Source organism: Sturnus vulgaris, chromosome 2 (genome assembly GCF_052056855.1).
Source record: "Sturnus vulgaris isolate bStuVul1 chromosome 2, bStuVul1.hap1, whole genome shotgun sequence".
NCBI classification, from domain to species: Eukaryota; Metazoa; Chordata; class Aves; order Passeriformes; family Sturnidae; genus Sturnus; species Sturnus vulgaris.
In genome coordinates, this window is record NC_142244.1 from 88,287,259 (window position 1) to 88,312,771 (window position 25,513).

Genomic DNA, 25,513 nt, shown 5'->3' on the forward strand with positions numbered 1-25,513 from the left:
ACAATAAATTGAATGGTGAAGTTGCTTAGGTTATTTGCTTTGTTGAAGAGTCTGTTTCAGGTGGCCTGGACTGCATGCAGCAGATGCAGTAAAGGTCTCAGTACAGAGCTAGCATCTTACTGAGTAGACTCAGAGGCCATGGCCAGGGGAACTGCGTATTTGCAAACATCAGATCTGCTTGAAGCTCATTAATCTGCTATTTCCATTTCTGTATCTCCAAACAGAAAAACTAGAAACTATATTTTACAGGCAAACTCATCAAGTCATAAAAAACTTCTTCAATACTGCAAAAATGCTCATGTTTTCCAACAGCACTTTCCTCAGCCTCTTTGTTATGTGTGTTCTGATGAAAAAGGGACTTTGCCTTCCATTATTAATAATATGTTGTTATGTCTTTTATAGGAACCTGAGAAACAAAAGGGAAAAGTTATAGCAGAAAAACCTGAAAATGAAACAGTCCCAGTAAAACAGAAAACCAAAAAAGTGCTTACAAGTATCAAGAAAGAAATCCCTGTAGATGTGAAAACCAGGTAAGCATAATGAAGGCTGTTTAAGTAGGGAAAGTATCATGTTTAAAGGGAAGATGGATTGATAAAAATATCTGTATTTGACTGTTGTAGCTGCCAGTTTGGCAAATGCCAACAACATGTACCACTAAGCAGCTTCCTCTTCCTTCCTGATGTCAGGGAATACCTGAAGCAGCAAATAATAAATTACTTAATGGAAGCAGAGCATGTAAGTGAGAGCTAAATCCAGGGATGAAAATCAGGCAAAGCGATGTTAAGGTTTTTATACCAGGTATTGCATACAAAAAGTGGGGTTAATGTTTCTAGGGGTGGCACGCTGAACCAGCATTAATGTGAGTGCCTTTAGCTGCCCTTGGGAAACTGCAGCCTCAGTTTCCTTTTTCATCTCTTGGAGTAAGGTCAGTTTTGGATACTTTATTAAAGGAGGCTGCTGCCACTGCCAGAACCTGTCCCTTACTGGTATATGGTTGATTGCAGAGCATAGATAAGGGAAAACATGAAGAATCTTAGTCTTACTATAGCTAGTTCATTCTGAAACAGTATTGTAAAATCAGATTGGTATCCAAGTGCCTCAAAAGTAAACTTTACCAAACGGAGGTATGGTATATCAGCTGTGTTCTTCCTGTTGTAATTAATAGTAGACTGAGTTTATAGTTGGAAGAAATTAATGTGCTTCAAAATGTTTCTCAAAACATTGCCTGGCAAAGTCTCCTCCTTAATTATTTTTATAATTATGTACTTTGCTTTATCCTATAACTCATAAGTTCATTATATAAGACAGTTTTCAAAGGCCACAATGAGAGCTGGCTTGGAATTCTTCTGCAAGAAATGGGGAAAATAGTTCCTCTCTAGAAAGTTTGAGAGACAGAATCAAATACCTGGAGAAAAAGAGCAATATATAGCCAATTGAATTTGGTGGTGCATTTGAGTAGTTTTATATTATTGATTAAAAAGCAATCCTGTTTTTAGGGCAATAGCATATTAGGAGCATAGGACCTTACAGGGGTGTGTAGGGACAGAGTAGGAAAAGGGAAGCTGCCATTTCTTGTTGCTTCTGTATAATCAAATGGGTTTTGTGATCCTGGAGTTCCAGGGTGAAAGCTGCTTCCGGAATGTGAGCCTAATACATGTGTGAGTTATATGTGTGTGAGAGCAGTGTGGGTCATATGTATGTGTTTGTGTGTACATACATATGTATATATATATATATATCTGTGTGTGTGTTTGTGTGTGTATATATATATATATATATATATATATATATATATATATATATATGTAGTGCTTTTCTGTACTTCAGAGCTTTAAAATAAAAGAATTTCTGTTTTCTTTTAGTCCCTTGGAATTGTCTTATACTCCCCCACTGGAAAACAAGCAGCGCAAAACCTTTCCATCCAAGATCTCTACACCACACCTTTTGTCAAGTGGCTCTAAATCAAGAAACCTCCCCAAAACAAGAGGTAATGCAAGGCTGTTTTTTGTAAATACTTCCAGAGTTTATCATTGTCTGTAACCCCTCTTGAGTGCTTAAGTCTAAGTCTGGTGTGAGAAGAAAGCCATTCAGTTTATTATTCACACACTTGGTTTTTCTTTTGTTTTAATAGGTCCAAGCAGTAAGTTAATGGAGAACAGACCATCAGTATTAGCAAAATTTCTCCCAAGTGGTTCTGCACAGGAGTTAGGAAACACCAGCAGCTCAGAAGGGGAAAAGGATTCTCCACCACCAGAGTGGGACTCTGTGCCTCTCCACAAAGCTGGCAGCTGTAAGTAATCACTAGACAATGGCAGAATGAGTGTTCTGCAATTAATATCCGTAGATAGGCTTGATCTGTTTATAGATCTTCCTGTCTCCTTTTCACTGCATAGCTGAGCTCCATTTTTCTGCTGAAGGCTCTGTATTGATAGCATCTGGTATAATTTGGGAGGTTTGAAAATGGCATGGGCAGGACATGGGTCACTCTACAGCTCTCCAGTGATGAACAGGATTCAGAAGCTGCTGAGGAAATTGAGAAAATGAGAATTACTGCTCAAAAAAGATGGATTTTCTACAGTAGATGGGGTCAGGTCTTTGCTTGGTCAGGTCTGCTCCAGCTAAATTTGGACCTTGTTAGATTATTTGTCCTTGAGAGGGAACACTGAAAACACTTTAGTGCAGTGGTTAGCTTTGGACACTTACAATTTTTGTGGTTGCATTGTAAACCCCTTGGGTGGTTGGTGTGGGAACCAACTCACTTCCTCCTGGTTGTTTGTATTGCAAATCAGTCTCTGAAAATAAACAGCAGACCTGAATAACCATAGGTGAACATAGAGAAGGAGCTGCTGCTTCTTCCATCAGTGGGAGCAAACAGCCTTTCTCATAATTTCTCCATTTGAACAGAAGGGATAGCAGAAGTTCAAGAAGCCTTTGTTATAATGTAAATCCTACAGGAAGATGTTTTGTGTTTCTCTTTATAGCCACAGACAACCTCTATAAGCTCTCTCTGCAAACCTTGAACGCAGACGCTTTCCTGAAGCAGCGCCAGCCCTCCCCAACACCCGCCTCTCCATCTCCCCCTCCTCCTCCCACATCCTTTGCCTTTGGGCCACGAGGAGGCACTTACAGCAGCATCGTCAACAGCAGCTGCAGCAAGTGAGTCCAGATCCTACCTCCTACTGATTTTCCAGGCACTGAGCACTTGTGGAACTGTGCTTCATATGAGGCATCTCCCTATTCTCAGACCTGTTTCCTCTTCCCATGGAAACTGCAGATACACCACTGTGCTTATCTTGCCTTGCTGTACAACCTGGTAAATTGGGAAAATGTGCAATTATATGAACTGTTGAGCTGTTATAAACATTTTCTTGGATGCTAGCTTAAATTGCTGCTTTTTATATCAAACTTCTGAAGTCCAAAACCTTACTCTTTTTTTTACCCACTTATTTTTGGTTTCTTTCTCATTTTAGTGAAACAAAAAACAAGCAGCCTAATGGTACCAAACATAAGCTGGCAAAGGCAGCTTCTCTTCCAGGCAGGAATGGAAACCCCACTTTTGCTGCTGTAGCTGCAGGTTATGACAAAAGTCCAGGTACTAGAAACAGTTTGGAGTTCTTAATAATTCCAAATATTTCCTGAATATTCTATTATTTTGTGGGGGTTTATCTTACTCATTTTTTACATTCGTATTCTCACAGGTGGCAGTGGTTTACCAAAGGTTTCTCCAAGCAAGACTGATGTTTCCAGCAATATCAGCGTTTCCCACACAGTTGTTGACAGTGATGGCTCTGACAGGTAATTTTTATATTCTCTAGGCAAAGAAAAGAAGATTGAGCTATTAATGGCATTTTGAAGGGACTGGCAGAATTCATTCTGGTTCAGTTTTTTTTTAAACCATGTTTTAAAGTCTAGGCACAGCATCTCTCACCTTGCAGAAAAGTTTAGGGGTTGCAAGTGACTCAAAAGTAGAGAGAAGGCTGTTCTGGATGTGATGGGAGCTTTTTCCTCCTTGTTCCAAGTAACTCAACAACCTTGTGTTCCTGGGCATCCACACAATGAGAAATCAGCTTGGCTCTCTCAGTACTGAGGAGTGTGTACCAAGGTCCCTTGAAGGTTCACAGGCAGAGTACCCTGCTGTACAGCAATGCCTTTCACTCCCATTTTAACAGCGAGACCAGAACTGTCAGTGGGCTTTGTGCTTTCAGTAGGAGCAGGATAGAGCTGCACTCAGCCACATTCCTTGAGGTACATGTCTTTTCTGACATTTTGGCACTGAGCTCCTCAGTTGAAGAGCTCCTCTCATGTTTGTTTGATGCTCATTCTACAAATTAAAGAGCACTGTGTCTGTATGACTGTGTTACTCCAAGGTGGATGTATACACAGGAAAATGTATATCACCAAAATCTATTCTTAAAACAAAACCAAACAATTTCCTAACTCTTGATCACCATTAAATATTTATTTAGTATATGTTTAAATATATATTTTTATATAGGTATATATAAATATATATAGCTAAACATATACACACACATACATTTGTATATAGATCAGTATGTTAATATTGTCAATAGTACTGTGTTAATAAATTGTGTATTGCCTTCCTGTTCCTCCATAAAATGTAGTTCGGGTTTGTGGAGTCCTATCAGCAATCCCAGCAGTCCTGATTTCACACCTCTCAACTCCTTCTCTGCATTTGGACACTCTTTTAACTTAACTGGAGGTGAGTTTTTCTGTTCAAATATTTTTCCATATTTAAATATAAGTAGAGAAATGTTGTGTCTTCATTCTACTGGTCTAAGTACAGACAGTATTTCCATCCTCACTCTTGAAAGGAAAGACTCTGTAGGAACATTGGTTAAAAATTTGGTGATATATTCTGTGTTTCATTCTAGAGACAGTTAGTGAAATCTCATAGAGTGTTTGATGGGCTGAAAATGCTTGGGTTAGGAGTTTCTCTGTTGCAGTAAAATTTCTGGATTCTGGGGGTTGTTTCCTTAATCATCTTCTTCCTTAGTCATCTTCCTTTCTTAATCATCATCTTCATCTTCTTAATCATTCTCTTCCCCAAAACTTTACTGTAGGTCCTACAAATGTGCAAGTATGCCTGTGGTTTCTTGAGCATAGACATCTACCTAAAACCGTGGCTCTCTTAAGTGAGACAGTGGCCCAACCCTCATTTTGCTTTCCTCTTGTGTTTTCCTGCAGTATTTGTATAGCTACACAATGAACTTATGCATACTAAACCCAGCAATTAATGAATGTATTTTAAATATTTGGGTAAATTTGTGTAACTGTAATAGAGGTGGCCAGGCATTGAGATTGCAGGGCGTGGATGCTCTGTGTACTGAGGAAGATTTGTGTCCTTGGGCATGTGTGGTGTGTTTTGAGGTGGCTGTGAAAACGATAAGAAAAGTAAACTTTGGATGTGGCATCGGGGTCTACTGAAAAAATGCTAATTACTGCAACAGTTTGATGTCTGCAGGAAATGCAAACAATGGCAGCTGCTGCTGTGGGATTCTTTCTTTTTCATCAGCAACACCTGGCACCTGTGGCTCTGAGGGCACCAGTAAAATGCCTGAGATCAGTTCCATGTGTGAGAAGCAGACAAGCCACAACTGCTGGTGTTCTCTTCCTTCTCATAGCAGAGATGGGGTTGGGGCACTCCCAGTGCTGTCTCCTACCAGGAGTCACCTGGGAAGGGAGTGCTGCAAGGCAAATGAGTGCTGCAGTCACGGACAACTGCCAGGACTCTGAGTATTGCTGTGCTTAGGCTGGACTGAATTACCCACAGCAAGTGTTCAACTCTCTTTTCCCACTATAACCATGATGAGCTTTGTGGCCCTGTCTGATGCTGGTCACATGAGATGATTTTTGTATTATTGTGTGACCTCACTGCAGCAGGATCTGCTAGAAAAATATGGGAAATAACTGTGGAAAGTATTGTTTTTGGAAAAACAGGAAGAGTAATATACTCATTTTTATTTAATTTTATTTTTAGAGGTTTTTAGCAAGCTTGGTTTAGCTCGATCTGCTTATGGACAGGATGTTCAGAGAAACTGGAATGAATTCAGTAATGTTCCATCATCCATCTGGGATCCTTCAGCTACAGATTCTGTACCCTCCTGGCCAACAAGCTCAAGTTCCCCAACTCATACAACTGCAGTAAGTATTCAGTCCATCCAAATACAGTGCTTTTTTTACTGTTACCAACCTGTTCTGTATGTGTCATCTAATTTAATTCAGAGGAATTGGGGATGAGAAGAAATCAACTGAAGAATAAAAGAAGAGGGAATTTACACATAGTCGTCTTGGTGTATTTAAGTTGATGTGGCTGTTGGACAAAGAGTTATTAATAAGTCTCCTCACTTGCAGATGATGAATCCATGTACACTGCTTCCCATAAAAATAATTCTCACAAGAGCACCTTGCAGCACTTACAAAAACGTGTTCTGCTCCCACATCCTTCAGGTTTGCTCCTGTGCCATGGTTGGACACTGCATGTGTTATTTCCTGTTTGATGGACAGTTACAAAATGGGCAATATGATAACTTTCACACTTTGATTCTGCTTTCTGAATCCAATATTGCACCTGTTTTGTAATTTAAAGGTCTCAAAAAAGTTATCTAAAAGACCTCAGATCTATTCTTTTCAGAAGAAAAGATTTTTCCTTTAGGAAAAATCACTAAAGGACTGAAAGTAAGGTGAAGTCTTTAAACTGACTACTTACTTCGATGAAGATTTTGAGTCTAGCAAAAGGAGAAAAACCCCAACTTTACAGATTGTGTGCTGCACTGTCATCCTTGTGTCAGACTAGAACTTATGCTGCAACAGCTGCCTTCACTGCCAGCTGAAATCCTTCATGTTGACTTCTGAAAATGTTTTTGTAGTGAGTAAGAGGCAGTGTTTACTTCACCTGGGAGCAGTTCAGATGGAGTGGGGGAAGGAAGGGACAGGGGAAGCCAAAGAAGGTCACACAGCTTCTTATAGATACTGGCTTGCAGATTCTGCCCTTGTCATGTGGTTACAACCAAAGCTGGAACCTCACTGAAACTATGTAAGGAAAGATGTTTGGATTTTGGTCACATGGAGGGCAGGTTTCTCAGCATTTGATAGAGGGAGGGCTTGAGGACAACCAGAACAACCTCTCTAGCTCTTAACTCATATCTCCCAGCTGCTTCTGAAAAATATTTAGAAACGTGCTTCAGGAAGCATCAAGATGGAAGCCAGACAAATGGTATAGAAGTGTCAGGTACTCCATTTAAGTACTTTGATTTGGAAGGAGATGTTTTAGGAGCTCACTCAAGGAGATCACATAATAAATAAGAAGCAAGCAGCAAACTGACTGAAGTACTCAAAGCTGTTATAAATGATGGTGGTATTTTCAAGTGCTTATGGCAAGCCAGAACAGGAAAGCTTGGCTTTTCCTGTTACTGAGCCTCCTTGCTCTAGGTGCCTGATAAGAGAGCAGGTACCAGGCTCTGCCCTTTCCTCTGTTCTGGGACAAGAGCCAAGGCCATTGTTGCAAAAAGCATTTAGGCAGTGACTTCTGTGTTACCTTTTTTTCTAGGAATGTTTCTGGAGAGTCAGTTTTGGTTGTTCTCCTTCCTTTTTCTTCCTGCTTTCTCCTCGTATGCACAGCTCTGCTTCTGTGCTAAGTAACATTTGCCTTCTCGATCCCATCTCCCCTCAGCCTTGCTGCCACTTCTCCCAGGTTTCTTTCTAACCACATTTTCCTACTTCCTGTTCCTCTGTTTCTCTGTGTGTAGTTCTGCCTGCCAGCCACTTTGTACCTCCCTCCACCAGCCTTGAAAGGGCATAGCAGGTGCTTTTCTCTGCTGCTCCTTTCTTGGTTGCTTCTAATTTATGAGCAAGTGCCTTTCTATCATGATCTCCCAAACACTTTTGGGACAAGTAGGAACAAATAGTTCCTGCCTCTTGCCTGCAGCAGGAAATAGGGTGGACTTCTAGAGTGTTAGGGTAGGTTCCCGAGCAGCAGAGTGAGTGTTTCCTGCTGTAGGTTTAGTAGTCTAATGCTGGTATGGCCTAAATAGAACCATTTTTTTTATGTGACAGTAATACACTGTGACCTGGTCTGGCTCAGTTTCTCAGTGACATCGGAGAGTCCTGATATTTGTTAGCCTGGTTAACCACAAATAATGCTCAGAACCCCTGTCCAGCCCTTGGTAGAAAATTTTGTGGTGTGTTACCATCCAGCCAGTTTCAGATATGATTAGACTAAGCCTGTCTTTTTCATTCCAGAGCAGAGAATAAAAACCTAAAAGGAAGACATTTTCAGATTCTACCTTGTTTTCTTTCCTTAAGGGATTTTTTTTAAATCTTCAGATGCAGGATATACACTGATACTGGTTAACCTTTAGTGTATGTTATCTAAGGGCAGAGATCTTGGGAAGGGGTGCCCTATTTCCCCCCACTAGACCCAAACATAAGGATGTTTGTACCTAACAGCACGTACTCAACAAGTCTGCTGCCGTTTGAGTGTATCAAGTTTCCAGTATATTTGCAAATTGAATTTACAGTTTATGTACATTAAATCTGTTGACAGTGGGTTATGTAGTGCCAGAAGCCTACATGTAGCAGGTTCTGTGCTAATATTAGCAGAAAGTTATGCTAACCTTTCTCATCTCCATCTTTGGCTGCTTCCGGGTATCACTTTCCACCACACCATGGGTCAGGTTCCTCTGCTTGCTGTTTGCTACTGCTTGGGCTTTAGTAAAATGCAGTTGACAAAACCTGGGCCATGTGTTCTCTAGGCTTGCTGTACCTGTCCCATATATCCCAGATGCATTTGTGATGTGCTGGAACTCACCTGCATCTGCACCATGACCATTTGTCAGAGACTTCCAAGTGTCTTGAGCCAGGACAGAATTTACAGAATTCAGTGATAAATGGCCAGTTTTCCTATCCCCTCTCCCTTCATCTGGAGAAGTTCTGGATGGGGGAAAAGTATATACTGGGAATATGGAATAGGTACAGTGGGACTGAACACAAGTAGATTCATCCAAAACAGACAAGTCTTGTTTATCTTCTACAGGAAGATAAATTTGCGAACAGTAAAAAATATGGAAAAAGAACTTTGCTGTTATCTTTTATTGCAACTTGAATTTTGGGGGGTTTTTTGAGATTTAAACCATGTTTATCTACCTCATTGTAACTAGTTTGTTTAAACTTAAGTGTTCTGGCCCTTGTGTGTTGAATACTCATAGTGCTTAAATTAGCACTGGTATGGGGACCTCTCACTGAAATGAAAACAGCTCGAAAGCTGTAATGCAACTGCGCCCTGCAGCTTGTGCAGCTCCTGGAGCATTCAGCTGCAGGAGCAGTGTGGTTCCTCTGGGCAAGCTCTTGTAAAGGGAGGTCAGAGCTCTGGGTTGCAGTGAGGATGGAAGGGGTCCCAGAGCAGGCTCCTTGTTGCTGCTGCTCGGATACTTTCTTGTGGGGGGCTGTAAACAAGGTGGAAACTGAGGCTTACCAAACTGCCACTTACCTTGCTCTGTGTTTTCTGCAGTCAATCCTGGGCAACCCCAGTGGCCTGTGGTCCACCACTCCATTCAGCAGTTCCATTTGGTCAAGTAATCTCAACAGTGGCCTTCCCTTCACCACTCCAGCAAACGCCTTGTCAGGCATTGATCTCATGGGTAGTGAAAACTCCGCCGCTGCTCCGCCACCCCCTGCTGCTGCCACCGTTGCCAATCCTGCTGAAGACATGGGACAGACCTACAATCCTTGGAGAATTTGGAGCCCAACAATTGGAAGAAGAAGTTCAGATCCTTGGTCAAATTCACACTATCCTCATGAAAACTAAAGTAAAAAGAAAGAACTCTTATCCAGGTCATGATACAATTCTGAATGCAAATTTTTGAAACATCATTTTCCGGCCGTTGCTTCCCCCATCCCCACTCCCCCATCAGTCATGCTTTCATCACTTGCTCCTTTTTAAAGTCTGTCCTGCGATATGGTAGTGTGAGATTGCAGATAAGCTTGGAAATGTCTGGGTGTGGTCACAAGTCCCAACTACAGCTAAAGCCTGTAAATATGAACAGTTTCACTGGTTTCATATTTTACCATCTGCCATCTTTATTTAGGAAACAATTTGAACTCTAAAATGGTCCTGGCATGCAATACTTTCATGAAAAGTTTGGGTTTTTAATTTTTTTCCAGTGTTATCCTCCAAGTTCTAATTTAAAATCAAAAGGCACTTTGTGCTAAAATGCAGAGTATTTTTTTAAAATAAGGCTGTCTTTGTTAACACAGGTTGTAAGAATGTAAAAAAGGAAAAAATCAACAAAAATACCAACAAAACCAACACAAAACCTTAAGAGGAAAGTGGCTGAATGTACGAGCATTCTGTTGAGACTGTAATACACTTTATGCTGTTTGTACATTTGTAAACCTGAATGCATTTTTAAGTTGAAATGCACACAGCCAAGACTTGTGTAAGAAACAAGATACCATGTGCATTTCTTACAGATACAACTTTGGGTTGTACTTTAAAATAAATACGCTTTTTTCAAGATTTGTCTGCTGTAGTTCTGTGTGTGCATGACTTGGCACAGCCTTTGGGCCAAAATGTACTGCACACAGAGCCTGTGTTACCAGAAACTTCACTGCAGATGAAACCTGTCTTTTCAACAGTGTGGGTTTGTATTGCAGCAGAGAATAGAAACTGTTTTCAGGGTTGTGCAGTGCCACCCACTTGAAAATTCACTGGATAGCAAAAAGCTGGAAAAATGTCTACATTCTTGAGTTTCCAGGTATCAGGCATAAGAGCAGCTGCTGTTTATGCTACGCCCATACCTTTGTAACACTGTTCTTGCATGGGTCTGAACAAGAATGTTGCTATTCTTAGATATGATTTATCTGTCGCTCTAAGGTGCCTGTTTCCATTCATTAGCAGCAAGGCAAGCCCCAGTGACTTCATGTATTCCTCTGAGCTGAAGCCAAGTAAAAATGAACCCTTCCATTGCCAGAAAGCATTAACAGACACTAGCTTTGTAGATTTACTCATGACTCAGTGGCACTGCTTCCAACTTACAGCAGCAGGTGCTTATCAGAATCCATCCAGTAAAAGAGTAAGACCTGTATATTTTAGTTAATATTCCTTCTAGCATAAAGGTTTTGTATGCAGCAAAATATGAGTGTCCCATTTATTTAACCAAGGGAGCCCTTTTCCAGCTTGCTTTATGTGAACAAACTCTTGAGGTGTCAGGCTGCTGCCTTCCTGGTACCACCAGCAGAAGCTCAAAGATACAGATCTCTCAAACAGGAACCTGCTGGAACTCCTTTGTTCTTAAAATTTGAGTAGTTCTCGAGCCACACAAGGTCATGAAACATTCAATTTGGATTTGTATGCAATTTCCCTCTGAGCAAACAAGTCTCTTACTGCGTGAAAATAAAGAATAAGCACTTAAGCTCCTGACATGCCAGGGCCTGCTTCTCTGCAAATGGAGCTTGGGAAGATAACCAGCAGTAACTTCAAGGTTGAAAGGAGCTGCTTAAGGTCATATGCCACCTCTTTTACCCAGCAGGTGTTTACATTGGAATTGATTCCATAGAGGATAGAAGCAGAAATTAATTCTGAGATGCTAATAGTCTGTAGTAGTTTAATCAGTAGGGTAGGAATAAAAAATTCTAGTGTAAGAACATTTCCTTTTGAACAAGACAAGGCAAAACACAAGTAATTTAGATGCCTTTCCCTGATCTCCCCCTTCCCCTGAAACGTGTGAGCCATTCCCTTGTGATAATGCAAATAACCTTGGCCACTATTAAAATATTCTTAGTTCTTGTTTTGAAAGAGCTTCCCCTTGAGTACCAGTTCCAGTGAAACTACCTGAACTATGAAGAACTTTTGACACACAGTTTCCAGTTTTCTAAGAGGGGAAAAATCACGTCTTTCTCCTAAGGGAAATATCTAAAGCCTAAACACTCCCTGAGTGTCCACCTTCATTTTGTTTTGCCTACTTAAAGAAAGCAAAAGAACTGCCTTAAAGAGAAGCCATAATTGCATTTGACAAGAATTTAGGTGAAATAAAATGTAGGCAAAAGTTTGGTATGACTAAAGAAACCTCTGTCTATGGTAAGTACATATACAAGATGGCTTTTGCTGCCTCTTCCTGCGGTACCAACTTTCCAGCTTCTATGCTCTAGTCACTCTTGACATGCATTGAAAAATCTCTTAAGCAGAGGCTGAAGTGATAAATGAGACAGAAGCATCCACCATCACAGAATCGTGGAAAGGACAGACCTCTTGTGATCTTATGATGAGGTAAAAATAAAAAGGAGTGAGATTTTGACAAAGCACGTGCAGCCTTGCATAAAAATCTAGATGGGATTGAAAACATTGCAGTGTGCTGAGAGGACAAGCTGAGCATGGGGAAATGCGAGGTCAAAAGTTGGGCAGCAAGGTGACTGTTTGCAAAGGCAGCGTGAAAAAGACTGAAATTCAGACACAAGGGAAGATCTGTTTGCAGTAAAAAGACCAGAGAAAAAAACATCTTAAAGTGCTCAGAAGACAGGCTGTCCTGGAAACCATGGAGCTTACAGCACTTTGGATAATTTAAAGCATTTCTTTCGAGTAGAATCAGGGCCGAACTGCCGTGAGTCAGATCTACTCTTCCAGATCTGGAAACTACCAGGAGTGCAAAGTTGCCAGCAAGGAAGAGAAACAAAAGAAACAATTACTATTAATTTTAGCAATTAGCTTGGTGCTCCTAAAGGGCAGTTCTGTTCTGCCAATGCTAAGAAATGAACTAAAAGCCTACAAAGTTTCTGGCCTGTTATTAAAATCAGGAAGTCTGAGGTAGGAAGTATGGCCCTAACATGTGAAATCAGTTTCATTTTTATGATGTCTATTTCCAAAAGCCCTTGAAAGGTATTGGATACTTTATTAAAGTGTGGGGCCATATCAGATGTTCCAGTCCAGGCACAGCCAGTTTTTATTTCACAGAGGCAGACGTGCTGGGCCCAGCCTGGCCACAGCTCTGTCAGCAGCAGTGCAGGATGTGGCTGGGCCACTGACCCGAGAGGGAAACACAGAACTGGGGGAAGCTCCAGGGCAAGGGAGGATGAGAATGTGAGTGAACAGCAGATTCCCAACACTGGAGCTCAGCAGTGAAATCAGTGGTGGAAGTTGTGCTCTCCACTTCAGCTGTGCCTGACTGAACCAGAGGTAAAAAGAGGAGTACACAAAGTATGAAGCTGTTTTCCAGTGACACTGTTTCACTCAGATGTTTTAACACTAAGTACAGCTTTAACTGGGTTTTGTCTGTTTTCCCAACCTTTAATTATGAGCAAGTTTTCTGAGCTCTGGTGTTTTGGCCTTCTGAAACAATAACTGCAGCTCTCAATGAGTCAGTCTGAGGGATTGAAAATAACCCAGCTTCTACTGTATGGCTGGTGCAACTGGAAGAGCATTCAGTCACCTTGTGTTAAACAGGTTCTGCTTCAAAACTGAGTCTTTTGCCTGGTACCTGTTTTTGTCTAATGCCACTCACTGATGGACTCCATGTTCAGCTGGTGCTTTAGTCACATACATACTAAAGCAGCCTTCAAGATAACAGGATCAGCATGCTCTTCAGCAGCCCTCTGAACACAACTTCTAACCATGCTTGCTGCTACTAGTGTGCTGCTTCATGCTTCAACCAGCAGCAAGCAGGAAATGAGCTTTTTAATGTGGGTATATATGTACATATGGAACATGAGGACAGTCCAGAACAATTTTTAAAATTTTTTTTTAGCAGAACTATGTAGAGGTAGCTGCTCAGATCCACGGATATCAGTTGGATCAGTTGATCTTAAACAGGAGATTACATTGTACCAAGTGAAGTGCAGAAAGCAGAAGGAAGTGCCAATACAGATTTTATGTCCACTTTCTAAGAAAATCACCTTGAGGTGTTTCTGTCAAGCTGGGATATCAAATAGTAGTCCTCTGGAAAGAACCCTGTATCTGAAAATTGAAAATCTGGAAATTCACTCTCTATTTGCCTATTGTGAAGCAAATGTTTGAGTCAGTGTCATTAGCACTGGATAAAGTGGGATCTTCAGGAGGTACACTCACTCTCCTGAAGTGTTTACCAGATAACACTGAAGTAGTCCATGAGTGGCAGCAGGAAGTGAGTGGGATGTTCTCACACTACAGTAACAAGCTTCACATGGGACTCTCTTGCAAGCTGTGAAAAATCACAGCTCAATTCCTTGCCCTAAACAAGCCAGAGCATCTGGAGTGTAGCATCCCTGAGAGAGAAATAAGGTATTGGCTGGGGAGGGCACCAAGGGGTTGGGAGTGGGTGGAGAGATAATTAAATATATACAGGCTGACTATTTTATAGTTAAGGAACTAATAAAATATTCCCAAAAGAAAAGAAAAAAACAAACAACACAAAAACAACCCCAAACCAAAACCAATTAGCTATTCTATAAAGTTTCCTGAGTATTTTTAGTATGAGTCCATGGCAAGATGAAAGCACTTGTGTTTCAGCTTAGCTACAAGAATCTTGCTGGGAAACAAGTGTACCAGGAAAGCAGCACCTGGAAAAGCAGCTGCCTCATCCAGTGTCAATTCCTGTCCCACTCTGGAGTTACTGTCAGGGAAGACACTGCTCACTGGAGACAGGACATTAATCTGCTTTATGGCAATGTAGGACACGAGAGAAGCCAGTGAGGATGGCTCAGTGCCTGACAAGAGGGAAATATGCAGAAACTGGAATGGGGAGAGACTGAAATGCTCCTTCAGTGGCTGTTGTTGGCTTCCTGGAAGGGGGAAGGACTTTTAGCTCCTTTGGCTCTCCATCGCCTGTCTTCCTGCTCTAGCCTGTCCTTATCATTTAATTTCCAGCTAAATCCTGCCGACACTGAAGAGTCTGACAACAAAGGAAAAAGTAGGTCCCTAAAAATTACACAACATTCTTCATTAAGTGGGTATGACTCAGCTTACAGCTCACAGGGGAATTCCTGATGTGCTAGAAATCTTATGGGACAACAGTAACTTTAAGAAATAATCAAGTATGTCTTATCCCAAACCAGAAGTTTATTCCTATGAGCTTCTGATACAAAAGTCTAGCTGCCAAACCTAGCCCTCATCTGTCCACCTGCCAGATTCTGTTCTGTGGCTGAAGACTGGATCTCCAGCTCAAGGGAGGTGTGGGGTAAAAATCAACAGATTTTAAGAACACATCAATAGTATCTTAACTCTTCAGTTAAACTGTGCAAAGGCCATGGCAGAAAATATTATATTAATGCTTTGAAATAATAGGAGACGCACAAGGAATAGAATAGTTCAGCTGAACTTTGCAAGTTAGTGAGAAATTCAGATTTTAAGTTCATGTGAGAAAGGGAGTGTGGCAAAAAAGAGGTTTAGATTGGCTATTAGAAAAAAAACTCTTCACAAAGAGTTGTCAAGTATTGGAACAGGCTGTTCAGAGAACTGGTGGAGTCACCATCCTTGGAGGTATTTTAAATACATGTTGCACTTGGGGACATAGTTTAGTGATGGATTTGGCTGTGTTAGGTCAACAGTTGGACCTGATGATCTGAGAGGTCTTTTCCAACCTAAACAGTTCTATGGTTCTGTTTCTGTTAAAGATGGTCCTTTCTTTGAAGCAGCTGAACTCAACATTTTAAAGAAATGCTCCAAATGGAAAACTCATCACAGCTCAAACAGAAAGCAAACCATGCTATGACTATCAGCACACAGAATAACTCATGGTTATGTGGAAATTAATTTCAGATGTGAAAATGTGGGAGCTGGATGTGGGAGCTGGGGCCACTGGCTGTGAGTTGAAGCCACAGTTCCAGGTATGTGGAATGAGAATGAGGCACATTGTGAGCTGACTTAGTGCCCTTGTATTGATCAACTGCATGCAAAAATCCATATGATGCAGTTATTAGAACAATAAAAACTGAGTATTGCTCAAGTCAGCAGGTTCAGCACCAGAGAACTTCAGAAAATGGACAGTATTTGTCCTGACTTTGTAATTTAATTGAGCCTCCTTGTGAAAAGACTGATTTAGTCTATACAGCAATAATAACTCATGGGGAAAAAAAAGACTTTTAGGAACTCTGATTAAATCGGCACACTGGAAAACATTTCCTCATACTCAATAAATTTGAGTAATGCTGTTTCCTCCCTTTGCAGAGTGAAGAATGAGAGTTCCACTGTTGGATCAACAGCCCCCCTCTGTGGCTGCAAAGAGTAATCTGGACACCACAGTGGTGCCAGTGGCTTTAGAATTTCCTCTAAGGCTTTTCCTGACACCTTAGAAAAAACATTTCAGCTTTAATAGCATCATTTTGCTTTAATTATTGTGCATTGGGAAAATTAACACTCCTTTCCCCAGTGCCAGGCCACGCAGCTCAACAGTGAATGTGCCACGAGTCCTAAAGCATGAGGAACTGGAAAGTTCTTGCAGTTCAGCAGGGAAAGTCCACAAACCAGGGCAAAAACCAGGCTTTTACTTCTCTTCAAGCATAGTATCACAACATGCCAGACAAGCCTAATGCAATCAAACTGTTGATTTCCTGTATTTTTTCTGATATTTCTTTCTTCAAACTATCTAAAAGGAACAACTTTTCTTTCTTTCCTCTTCTACATAGGTGTGTATTCAGTATCTCTTTTTCTATTTCTGCTCACCACAAAAAAATATTTCCTCACCTTTTTAGTAACACTATTCACCAGTTTTGTATTCTCTAAATAACTATCACTCTTGATTTATAATATGAAAACAAGAACAGTGATCATATAGCTTTCTATCTATGTCCATAGCCTGACAGTAGACAGGAACATATCAATAAAATAAAACCAATAATAATAATAATAAAAACAAAGAAAACAGCTACAGTCTATCAATGAGCCATCATCTGTCTGGTCAACTACTTCCACCACAGAGACAAACTGAGAGGTTAGTTCAAGTATTCTATGTACAATCCACACAAACATCATAATCCTCATCTTCTGAAGACTCAAGTGATGAGAACCCAAGAAGAAATAAAGAAGTGAATACTCAGAGAAGGGGAAGTAGAGACAAAATGACACGGTGGAAAACACCATAATGGCACTAAATAAATCAACTCATAGATAATACTTCTGACAAACCTACTTCCAAAAATGCAAATAATTTAAAAAAAAATGGTGCAAATACATGTGGAAATCCCATGCTATGTTTACTCTGCCCTTCCACAGATAAAATGTAGAAGCTACTGTCAAGACAAGATTTGAGATAGAGATGGGTTTTCCTACCAAAAAGTACAGACATTTTGAGGTTTCTAATTCAGGTTGGGAAGTCTTGAAACTATTTGGTTGCTGAATCTTACCTATTAACTGCCTGTTTAATTAAGTAATTCTCACTTCTGTGCCTGTCCAAGCAGGACTCAGAAAATGAGAGTTTCTCTGGCCCCTGGGTAGCCTCACCAGCAGAACAGCTCTGCTCATGAAATGCAAGCCCCACTGTGAGGACCCTGCTCATGGAGAGAACATTTGGGCCACAAAATTATAAACAAGAGGCTGCTTCTTGCCTTCACCCCAAACAGTGAAAAACAGGCAGCTAACCTAGGATAAATTCACCCCAATAAACTGTTTGTCCCTAGAAATGCCCCATGGCACTCATCCTGCCTGCCTCACTGAAAATCTCTCCTGGCAAAATGAGAAGTCACTTTTCCATCTCCCCGCTCAGTAAAATCCTCACTGAGTTCTCACAACCTAAACCAGCAGCACTTCACTGCCTGACTGAAAAAAACCACCTGGTGCTTTTGCAGTTGCTTTCTGAGGATGACTGAGGGAAAGGGAGAGAAGCACAGAACAGAAGAGCTCAGTTTCCAGCGTCCTGTGCACCAGCTGATGCAGTGAAGCTGCAACAAGGATTTGGAGGGGAAGGACGGTGCCTGCTGGTGATGGATTCCCAAGGACTGCAAAGCATTGGAGAGCAGGGAACAGGCAGCTCTCGAGGACCTTGTCCACAAGCCGTATTTGTCAGCCAGGTGTGACAAAAGTGGTTGGGGTAAGGCTGTGTCTGTGCCAGCAAGGCCAGAGATAAAAATCCTTATCTCTATTCCCAGCACTGGGGTGAAAGAAGGCAGCCCAGGCTGAGGTGAATCTCACTGACAACGTTCTCATTAGCAATTCCCAATATAGAAAGCTTTAGGAAGCTCATCAGGCAACTAAGACATCTACAAGCTGGGCAAGCTATAGGTCGCAAGTGTCCTTTGTAGATTTAGACAAAGTGGTTCTTGCAGAGCCTTAATGATGGCAGCAGTGGAGCCAGAATCTGGAGTGTGCAGATCCAGCCACACAGCCAAGGATGAAAGGTGGATTTTGTGTGTTGAGTCAGCCCATGGTACCACAGAGGACCAACCTAGAGACACATAGTAAACACAAACATTGCCCATTTCCTCTGTAAATAAGTACTCTACTGGCTGATATTTCTTAGTAAGCTTTATTCTAGCTCCTGCCATCAGCCATGTCACACAGGTGCCCCAAAGTTATCCACTTCCAGAGACTAATCCCACATAGGTATTGTAAAGCCATATCTTCCACCCAGAAAGTTAAATTTCTTTTTAAGAACTAGAAGTTTCATGAGAGAATTCTAAATCTAACAAGGAACTGAGAAAAGTCAGAGTCCTCTTCAGCCATTTGCCTACAGACCTTGCAGTTGTGGATACGGCTGCTCGAACACCCACTCACTCACACTTGAAGCTAAAGCTGATTGAGAAAATGTTTGTGTGCTGTGAAACAAAGTCCTGACACACTCATGGGAAATTTGGTCAAAACACAGCGAGAACACGGAATGAAGCACCATGAGGAACAAAACGGAGCAGGAATATCCCCAAATGAGAGAGTTCTGATGTCGGAAAAAAATACAGAAAAACCCATCAGAAGGACAGTATCCTCTTGTAGCTAACGAATGCTACTCCAGACCTGATGGATGTCTTTCAAACACCTAGGCAGGTTCATCTCATATTTGTCACAAACCTAAAACATGAAGAGCATTTTTAGAGCATTTCTATAGCAGCAGGTCGTCTCAATGATTTCAATGCTTGGTTCTAGTGCCATCATCTGCCTGATACCAACATCAGTTGGTGGTAATTCAATCAACATCTTGAAATAACTAGAAAAGGGAGCTATTTCAATATTGCATTTCAGAACTTCTCAAATTTGTACTGTATGCTAGCAGCAGCGTTTTGAGACATGGCTACAATTTAAGCAATTTGTAGACAATATTAAGAGCACTTAAAAGCTATCTTGCCTTCATGTAAACACGTTTTACTGCTCTTATTTCAAGAACTCCAAAGATCAACTTATCTCTATTTCATAATGGAAATTGCAGGTGCCACTAATATGCTGAGCCAATGGAAAACTAAAAGAAAAGCAGCCACACGATCCTTAGGATGTTTCACAAAGTGCAGGATCTAACAAAAACTACAATAGGATTCTCATTCCTACCAGATTAAATGATGCCACATTCCCAGCACATTCCCACAAGAGATGCTGCACAGTGGGAAAGGGGATGGTCTGTACTGCCAAGCAGCCCTTGCCCACGAAGAGTGATGTTTGAGGGGACATGGGATGTGTGAGCACCACATCACCAGGCCAGCCTCGCTTCCACAGCCTCCTTCCCTCCCTTCCCTCCCTTCCCTGCCTTCCACCACTCTCTCTGCCCAGAGGAAGGCAGTGGCCACTGCTATGGGGCCACTCTGGCTGGCCAGGACACTCAGTGTAGGTGGGAATAAGCAGCTGGCTGCGGGTGGAAGAGGGCAAGTAGGAACCCCTGGCTGGGTCATGGTGCTCCCAAACCTCCACCATGTGTCTGTCATGCAGGACCACAGAGTATTCTGAGTCTGAAGGACCCACCAGGACCATCAGGTCCAACTCTGAAATGAATGGCCCATACAGGGATGAACCCCCCAACCCTGGTGTTATTAACACCACACTCCAGCACTTTCCTGTGGTGAGCAGGGTTATGGCCATTCCTGGTGTCCAGGCTGAAAGGTCCCAGGTGACCCCCGTGCCCATGGCCATCACTCTCGTTACTTACCCATTTCTTGCTTACCCTTCTTCAAATCACATTGTGAATAAATGGATAAACTGCATCCATCCCGAATTGTGAAGGGCAAAATATTTCATTAATTGGGAGAGAAAGTTAGAAAGTTTACCTGACATTTTAAGTAATGTGAGAAAAAGAGGTTGCTGTCGTTTTCCCTTTCATTGCCTAGAAGTCTTGTAGTTCATTGGGAAGAGCTATTTTAAACAAACCCACATGCAATCAGCAACAATATATAGATCCAAAGTTTCTAAGATGCAAGCCTTAGATATATTTAGGAACTCACAAACTGAAAAAGGCTGAAAAAGCTCACCCTTGGTCACCAAAATTACGTAGTTTCTTCTGATGAGAACCCTTTCTCTGGTTTAAATAAGTGGTTTGTTATTTTTTGTTGTACCCTTCTTGGTTTTCTATTCTCTTATGCAATTTTTGTTTTTCATCTATTAGAATTTCCTCTCTTTTGTCACAGTACACACTTCAGACTTGAAGCACATTTGTGGCATCAGGAAATCCCTTCAGAAATGCTGTCAGTGCCCAAACACAAATGCCTGTATGAGCACTTCCAGCCCTGCCTGAACTGATGCCTGGAAAGGCTGATCTGGAACAGAGACCAGACAGAGCAAAAGGAATAAAATAGGTATTTATTGAAAGGATAAACCTTGGGCAGTGCAAGAGCCTGGCTGGGGCTACACTCAAATCAAATCTCAGATGGATTCTGGTCATGAAGTTTTACACTTTTGTAAGTTTTGGTTCAGCTGCATATTGGGGTCAATTGTCCAAGCACAGCTCCAAGCTATGAAGTCTCAAGCCTTGGCTTGCCCCTTTCCCTTAGCTGTTGTTTATGCTTTTTGGGCAATGGTTATCCTTGGTTCTCTAGCTGGGAAGGGATTGTTTTGTCTAACTGCCCTGTGAACAGAACTTATTAACACCTAATATGAAGTTTCAGACTTACACATTAAGCAGCAGAGAATCTGAAAAACATAAAAGCTAAAACCCAAAACATCAGAAGGGCAGCAAAAGTCATGGGAAAGAGATGGAATTCTGCTGCACAGCAAAGCAGGTGGTCATTGCTGCTCCCATGGGATCATTTACACAAATGCCCTTCACACAGCCACAGGTGCACGGGAACCCAGACTGACGGCACTGTGGGTTCCAAATGGAGCAATCTTTATGGAGACACGTTCACCAGCTTCAAACACATGACACTTCCTGATAGCTCAGAATGCCTCTTAAAGATATCAGATTTTCAACCATTTTCTAAACACCCCACATTTTAAAATTAAGAATAATACTGGTAGATACTTTTAAAATATCAATTAAAAATTTTGAAATCTGTATACATACATACATACATATATATATATGTATGCACATATGTGCAGATGTATTTTGCATTTGCAGTTCAGGAATTCCTACCTGTCAAGCATCTTCTCTTTCTGCATTTTGAATGATAGCAGTGTGGGTTTTTATCTTCCACTGTTTTTCCTTTTATATAACTAAAAAACCTAATTCACTGAGCTCCACCAATGCTCCTGAGCCCTCTTTCACACAAAGAATCTATTTGGCAGTTATCAATCTCCCAGTGGCAACAGAATTGTATTTTTCTGTTTTTTCATCGTATTTTACAGAAATCAGAATGCTCTGAATTATTTTCTGTTACACTATTATATCAACTTTATTTAATTTGAAATCAAAATGACAATCAACAAGGGCAACCTGTCCCTGTTGAAAAGCAGCCCAACTCCTAAAGCTGCTGAAGGGATGAGCTGGCTCAATGGGAAGCAGCAGTAGAGAAAAAATTCTACTAATGGAAGGAAAAGTGAAAGAACAGAGAATAAAGCTCAGGAAGCTCTTACAGAATATTCATGGAGAAAGTAGATAAAATTAAGGAAGAAAAATACCTCATATCACTTCTTTACTTAACTGCTGCTGCACAATGTGAGGCATGTGGGACGAGCTGGTGCCTTTTAACTACAGAAAATTGGTAGCAGCTGTTCTTTAGCAGGGGTTAGAAGTAACTACTTCCTGACTTTGCACATCTGTGTAAAATGCCTCTCTACACAACTTGGCTTTATATACTCTCCAACAGATAAAAGTGTATCAAGTCAAGGAGCCTGAAAGTGTTTATTTTCACTTACCACGAACGCATTAAAAGTAAGCCACCATTGTTATTCTTGTCAGTTCTTTATTGGTTTTCATCCTAAAGACTAGCACATTTACAGCATACATGGATTGGATGAACTAGAATATATAAAACAGTAGCCATATGTTTATGATATATTAATACTGCCCAAAACCAAATAAATAAAAATATTTCAATGCACAAAGCTTGGCAAATACAGTTGTGTTGGGACAAAACTGTGTCATATTATACAATAATTTTACACGTATAAATGAAAAAAAGGCAACTGTGCTGTAGGTACTTTCACAGAACATACACAGAACATACTCGGCAACAGTTTTCTTCTTTTACCTTTGTATGTTTTATAATTTAAAAAATGTACTCAAAAAAAGGAACATTAGACAGAACTTCATTTTACAGTAATCCTTAGATTCGTCTCTCCTGTGCAACAGAAAAGCTCCCTTCCCCCTTGTGAGGGTCCCATGTGGATGTCACATGTCACAGTTTTCTCTGGAGGAACCGCTGGAGCCCTCGCTGCCCTCGGGAGGAGCCCGAGCCGTGTCCAGGACACCTTGGGGACACCTTGGGGACACCGTGCCTGGCAGCTCCGCTCAGCGCCCCCGGCACAGCCACAGTGGCGCCGCGGCTGCAGCTCCGCCGCGCACAGACAAAATCCAGCAACTTTTTCAGATTACATCGCTATACAAAATAAATAAAGGATTGCTAAGCTCTACAGCAGGTCTAATGATTGCTGGCCACCACCTAAGAGAGTGGCACTGCTAATTGTTGCAAGAGACATTTGTTATTTCCTTCTGAAGCTGAACACTGGGAGATTTTTAGTGTAACAATACAGGACTTAAAATTAAACATGTTTGAAATAGACAAAATAAAATTATCAACTCATAAAAACTAAGGGATATAAAGAGCATAGTTTATACAAAAATAAAGTAGCGTTTAATAATGGGCCAGGGACTGAAGGCTGAGTAGAACTAATGGAGTAATATGTCTAAAGAGATCCCATTGAAAAATTTTTCATCGTATATTTGTTTACTTATTAGCAAACAATAAAATAAAATCAACATTTATTAATCGGCAAATGGGGTTTGTAACATTTCCAAGGGACTGTTCTACTGTAAATGATTTGTTCAGACCTGGTGTAGGTACTACAATACATTGCTTTTGCACAGAATTCCATGTTTTGTTATCCTAAAGAGTCTGAAATAAAGGTAATAGCCTAGTTCAGCAGAACTCTCTGACCTGGCTTAGTGACATGCTGCTCAGTGTTAAACTGCAAAAAGCAAAATGCAAAAACTGCTGGACCTGTAACCCCCAAACCTACATGGGAGCAGAATGAACATGGCTGATTGATAGAGCAGTGACAGCACAGACAAACATCAGTGAGAGGGAGAAAGAAATCAGAAAACAGCCATATACTTACCTGGCTGTTGCTACTCTCACAAGAATAAATGGGCAGATTTTTTCTATATCTGAAACTTAGATCCTCAGAAACCAAGAAGGAAAGGACAGTGTGCTGAATGAAGCTAGCTAAAGATTACTTGATCTTGTTAAAATTTGGAAATGAACGTTCAAATGCTATCTTAGCTTCAAAGGCATTCTTTGGGAGATGGTTTCAGAGGAGATCTGTTGAATATTTTTTATCAAATGCTATCCAACTGACCACCTTTGCCATAAGCTAGAACCCACCTGTGGTTCTCAGGCACAAGCAGTAGCACTGAGCAGTACCTCTCTAACAAAACAGGGCATTGCTACCTTCCTCAGAAATACCCTGACACTGGTCACACTTCCCCCCACCAGGATTCTCAACAGGTGAAATGCAAAGGTAAACAGAAATCAATTTTGATTTTGAAGTGAGGGAGATGCATTGGGCACTTTGACCATGTTTGTTATGACACACAAAACTGATACAGAAAAATCGTACACTGATCAAAATAATGTAACGCCCCGAGATACTAATGCTTACAATCCAGGAGTTATATAAAAAAACCCATGGGTAAAAATGTGTTAATTAATGTACAACACCATGGAATATACTGAACATGTCACGTGCAACATCAGCAATTTGCTTGTTGCACTTGCCTTAGGGTGGGGAAGGGCATTGGGAACTGTTGCTGGCATTAATAGTTAAGCATCATGATGTTTCTGAAATACTTTTAAAAATCAGTTGTGTGCCCAAGGCCTTATCTGCCAAAGATGATAGGAATTTGTTTTATTTTAATAGAATTATAAACCAGACCTCATATGCCTGGCCTTTTATATGTTGTTAATTTCATACATGAAGGTGGCATCCTATATACAGTAAAACAATTCTTTCTCCTGGCTCTTATTGTGCTGATTTTTTTTTTAAATTAAACCCCCTTTTATTGATTGCAACAATGCATTCTACAGTTACTAAACTGTCTAAGATCCTTTTTATTTACAACTTTTAAGTTTTACTCTCAGTTTTAAAAAGTTTAGGAAAAGCTCAATCTCAAATCAACTCAGTATAAAAAGATGTTATGGAAACAGCTGCCTGAATGCCGTTCCTAGAGTCCTTGCCCATCCAGGAGGTACCTAGCTATTTGCATATAGGTAATTATTAAGTAGCACAATATCTGCTCATCTTACATACACTGAAGGCTATTGAAACGGGCAGAGTCATCACACTATTCTCAAGCTAAGGTGTCAGAATAATTGTTACTATAGATTCCAATTCAGTAACATGCTCTGTATGACCTAGCGAAACGTACAAAAAGGTTATTTATCTCTTCTGGATGATGAAATCATGTGTTAATCTAGAGTGTATCCACATGTTTTAATGGAACAGCAATTAAAGGACATAGTATGTTTATGTTTCAACTTTTCCATAAGTTCCTTCTGGAGGCCTGTAATACTTTGGGAAAGCCTTCAGTTGCAGGGAATTAAATGCATACTTGCGACATCCAACATTCTTCATTGTATTTTCTCGGCGACAACCCTCACTGGGGAAAAAAAACAAGCACAAAAAATGACAGCAGTAAAAGGGAAAAAAAAAAGAAAAAAGACTTAAAACTAAGATGAAATGAACTGGTTATTTTATAGCATTAAAATAAAGTTGGTTATATTTAATGAGCGTTTAATTAATTTGCCACTGCAAATATTAGAAGAGATGACTCATCATACAATGCTGGTAAAAAGCACACAGAATGGACACAAGCTATGTCTGATTGCTAGTTTTGCATTTCTGGAAAGCAGCAGCACATCTACTGAAAAGGTTTTTTCACGCCAGTTTCATGTATTTCAAGGTACACTGTTGTGGAGTTCACATTCCATTCACTGCACAAGGGATCCCAAGGGATTGCTT

At 40.8% G+C, this 25,513-nt stretch overlaps 2 protein-coding genes across 7 annotated transcripts in view; one reads left to right on the forward strand and one right to left on the reverse strand.

Annotated features, from left to right (window-relative positions):
- Nucleotides 1-10,535, forward strand: part of TMEM131 (transmembrane protein 131) — a 91,108-nt gene extending 80,573 nt beyond the window's left edge. The window contains exons 33-41 of the mRNA XM_014892649.2: nt 403-530; nt 1,863-1,987; nt 2,132-2,290; nt 2,982-3,156; nt 3,471-3,592; nt 3,699-3,795; nt 4,626-4,723; nt 6,002-6,165; nt 9,530-10,535. Coding sequence (XP_014748135.1) covers nt 403-530; nt 1,863-1,987; nt 2,132-2,290; nt 2,982-3,156; nt 3,471-3,592; nt 3,699-3,795; nt 4,626-4,723; nt 6,002-6,165; nt 9,530-9,826 — 1,365 coding nt within the window. The 3' untranslated portion in view covers nt 9,827-10,535. The remainder of the gene's footprint in view (nt 1-402; nt 531-1,862; nt 1,988-2,131; nt 2,291-2,981; nt 3,157-3,470; nt 3,593-3,698; nt 3,796-4,625; nt 4,724-6,001; nt 6,166-9,529) is intronic.
- An 11,681-nt stretch (nt 10,536-22,216) lies between these two features.
- The window catches only part of INPP4A (inositol polyphosphate-4-phosphatase type I A), a 111,831-nt gene continuing 108,534 nt past the window's right edge, over nt 22,217-25,513 (reverse strand). For all 6 annotated transcript variants that reach the window (XM_088160014.1, XM_088160013.1, XM_088160012.1 and 3 more), the window contains one exon: nt 22,217-25,151. In XM_088160014.1, coding sequence (XP_088016140.1) covers nt 25,019-25,151 — 133 coding nt within the window. In that variant the 3' untranslated portion in view covers nt 22,217-25,018. The remainder of the gene's footprint in view (nt 25,152-25,513) is intronic.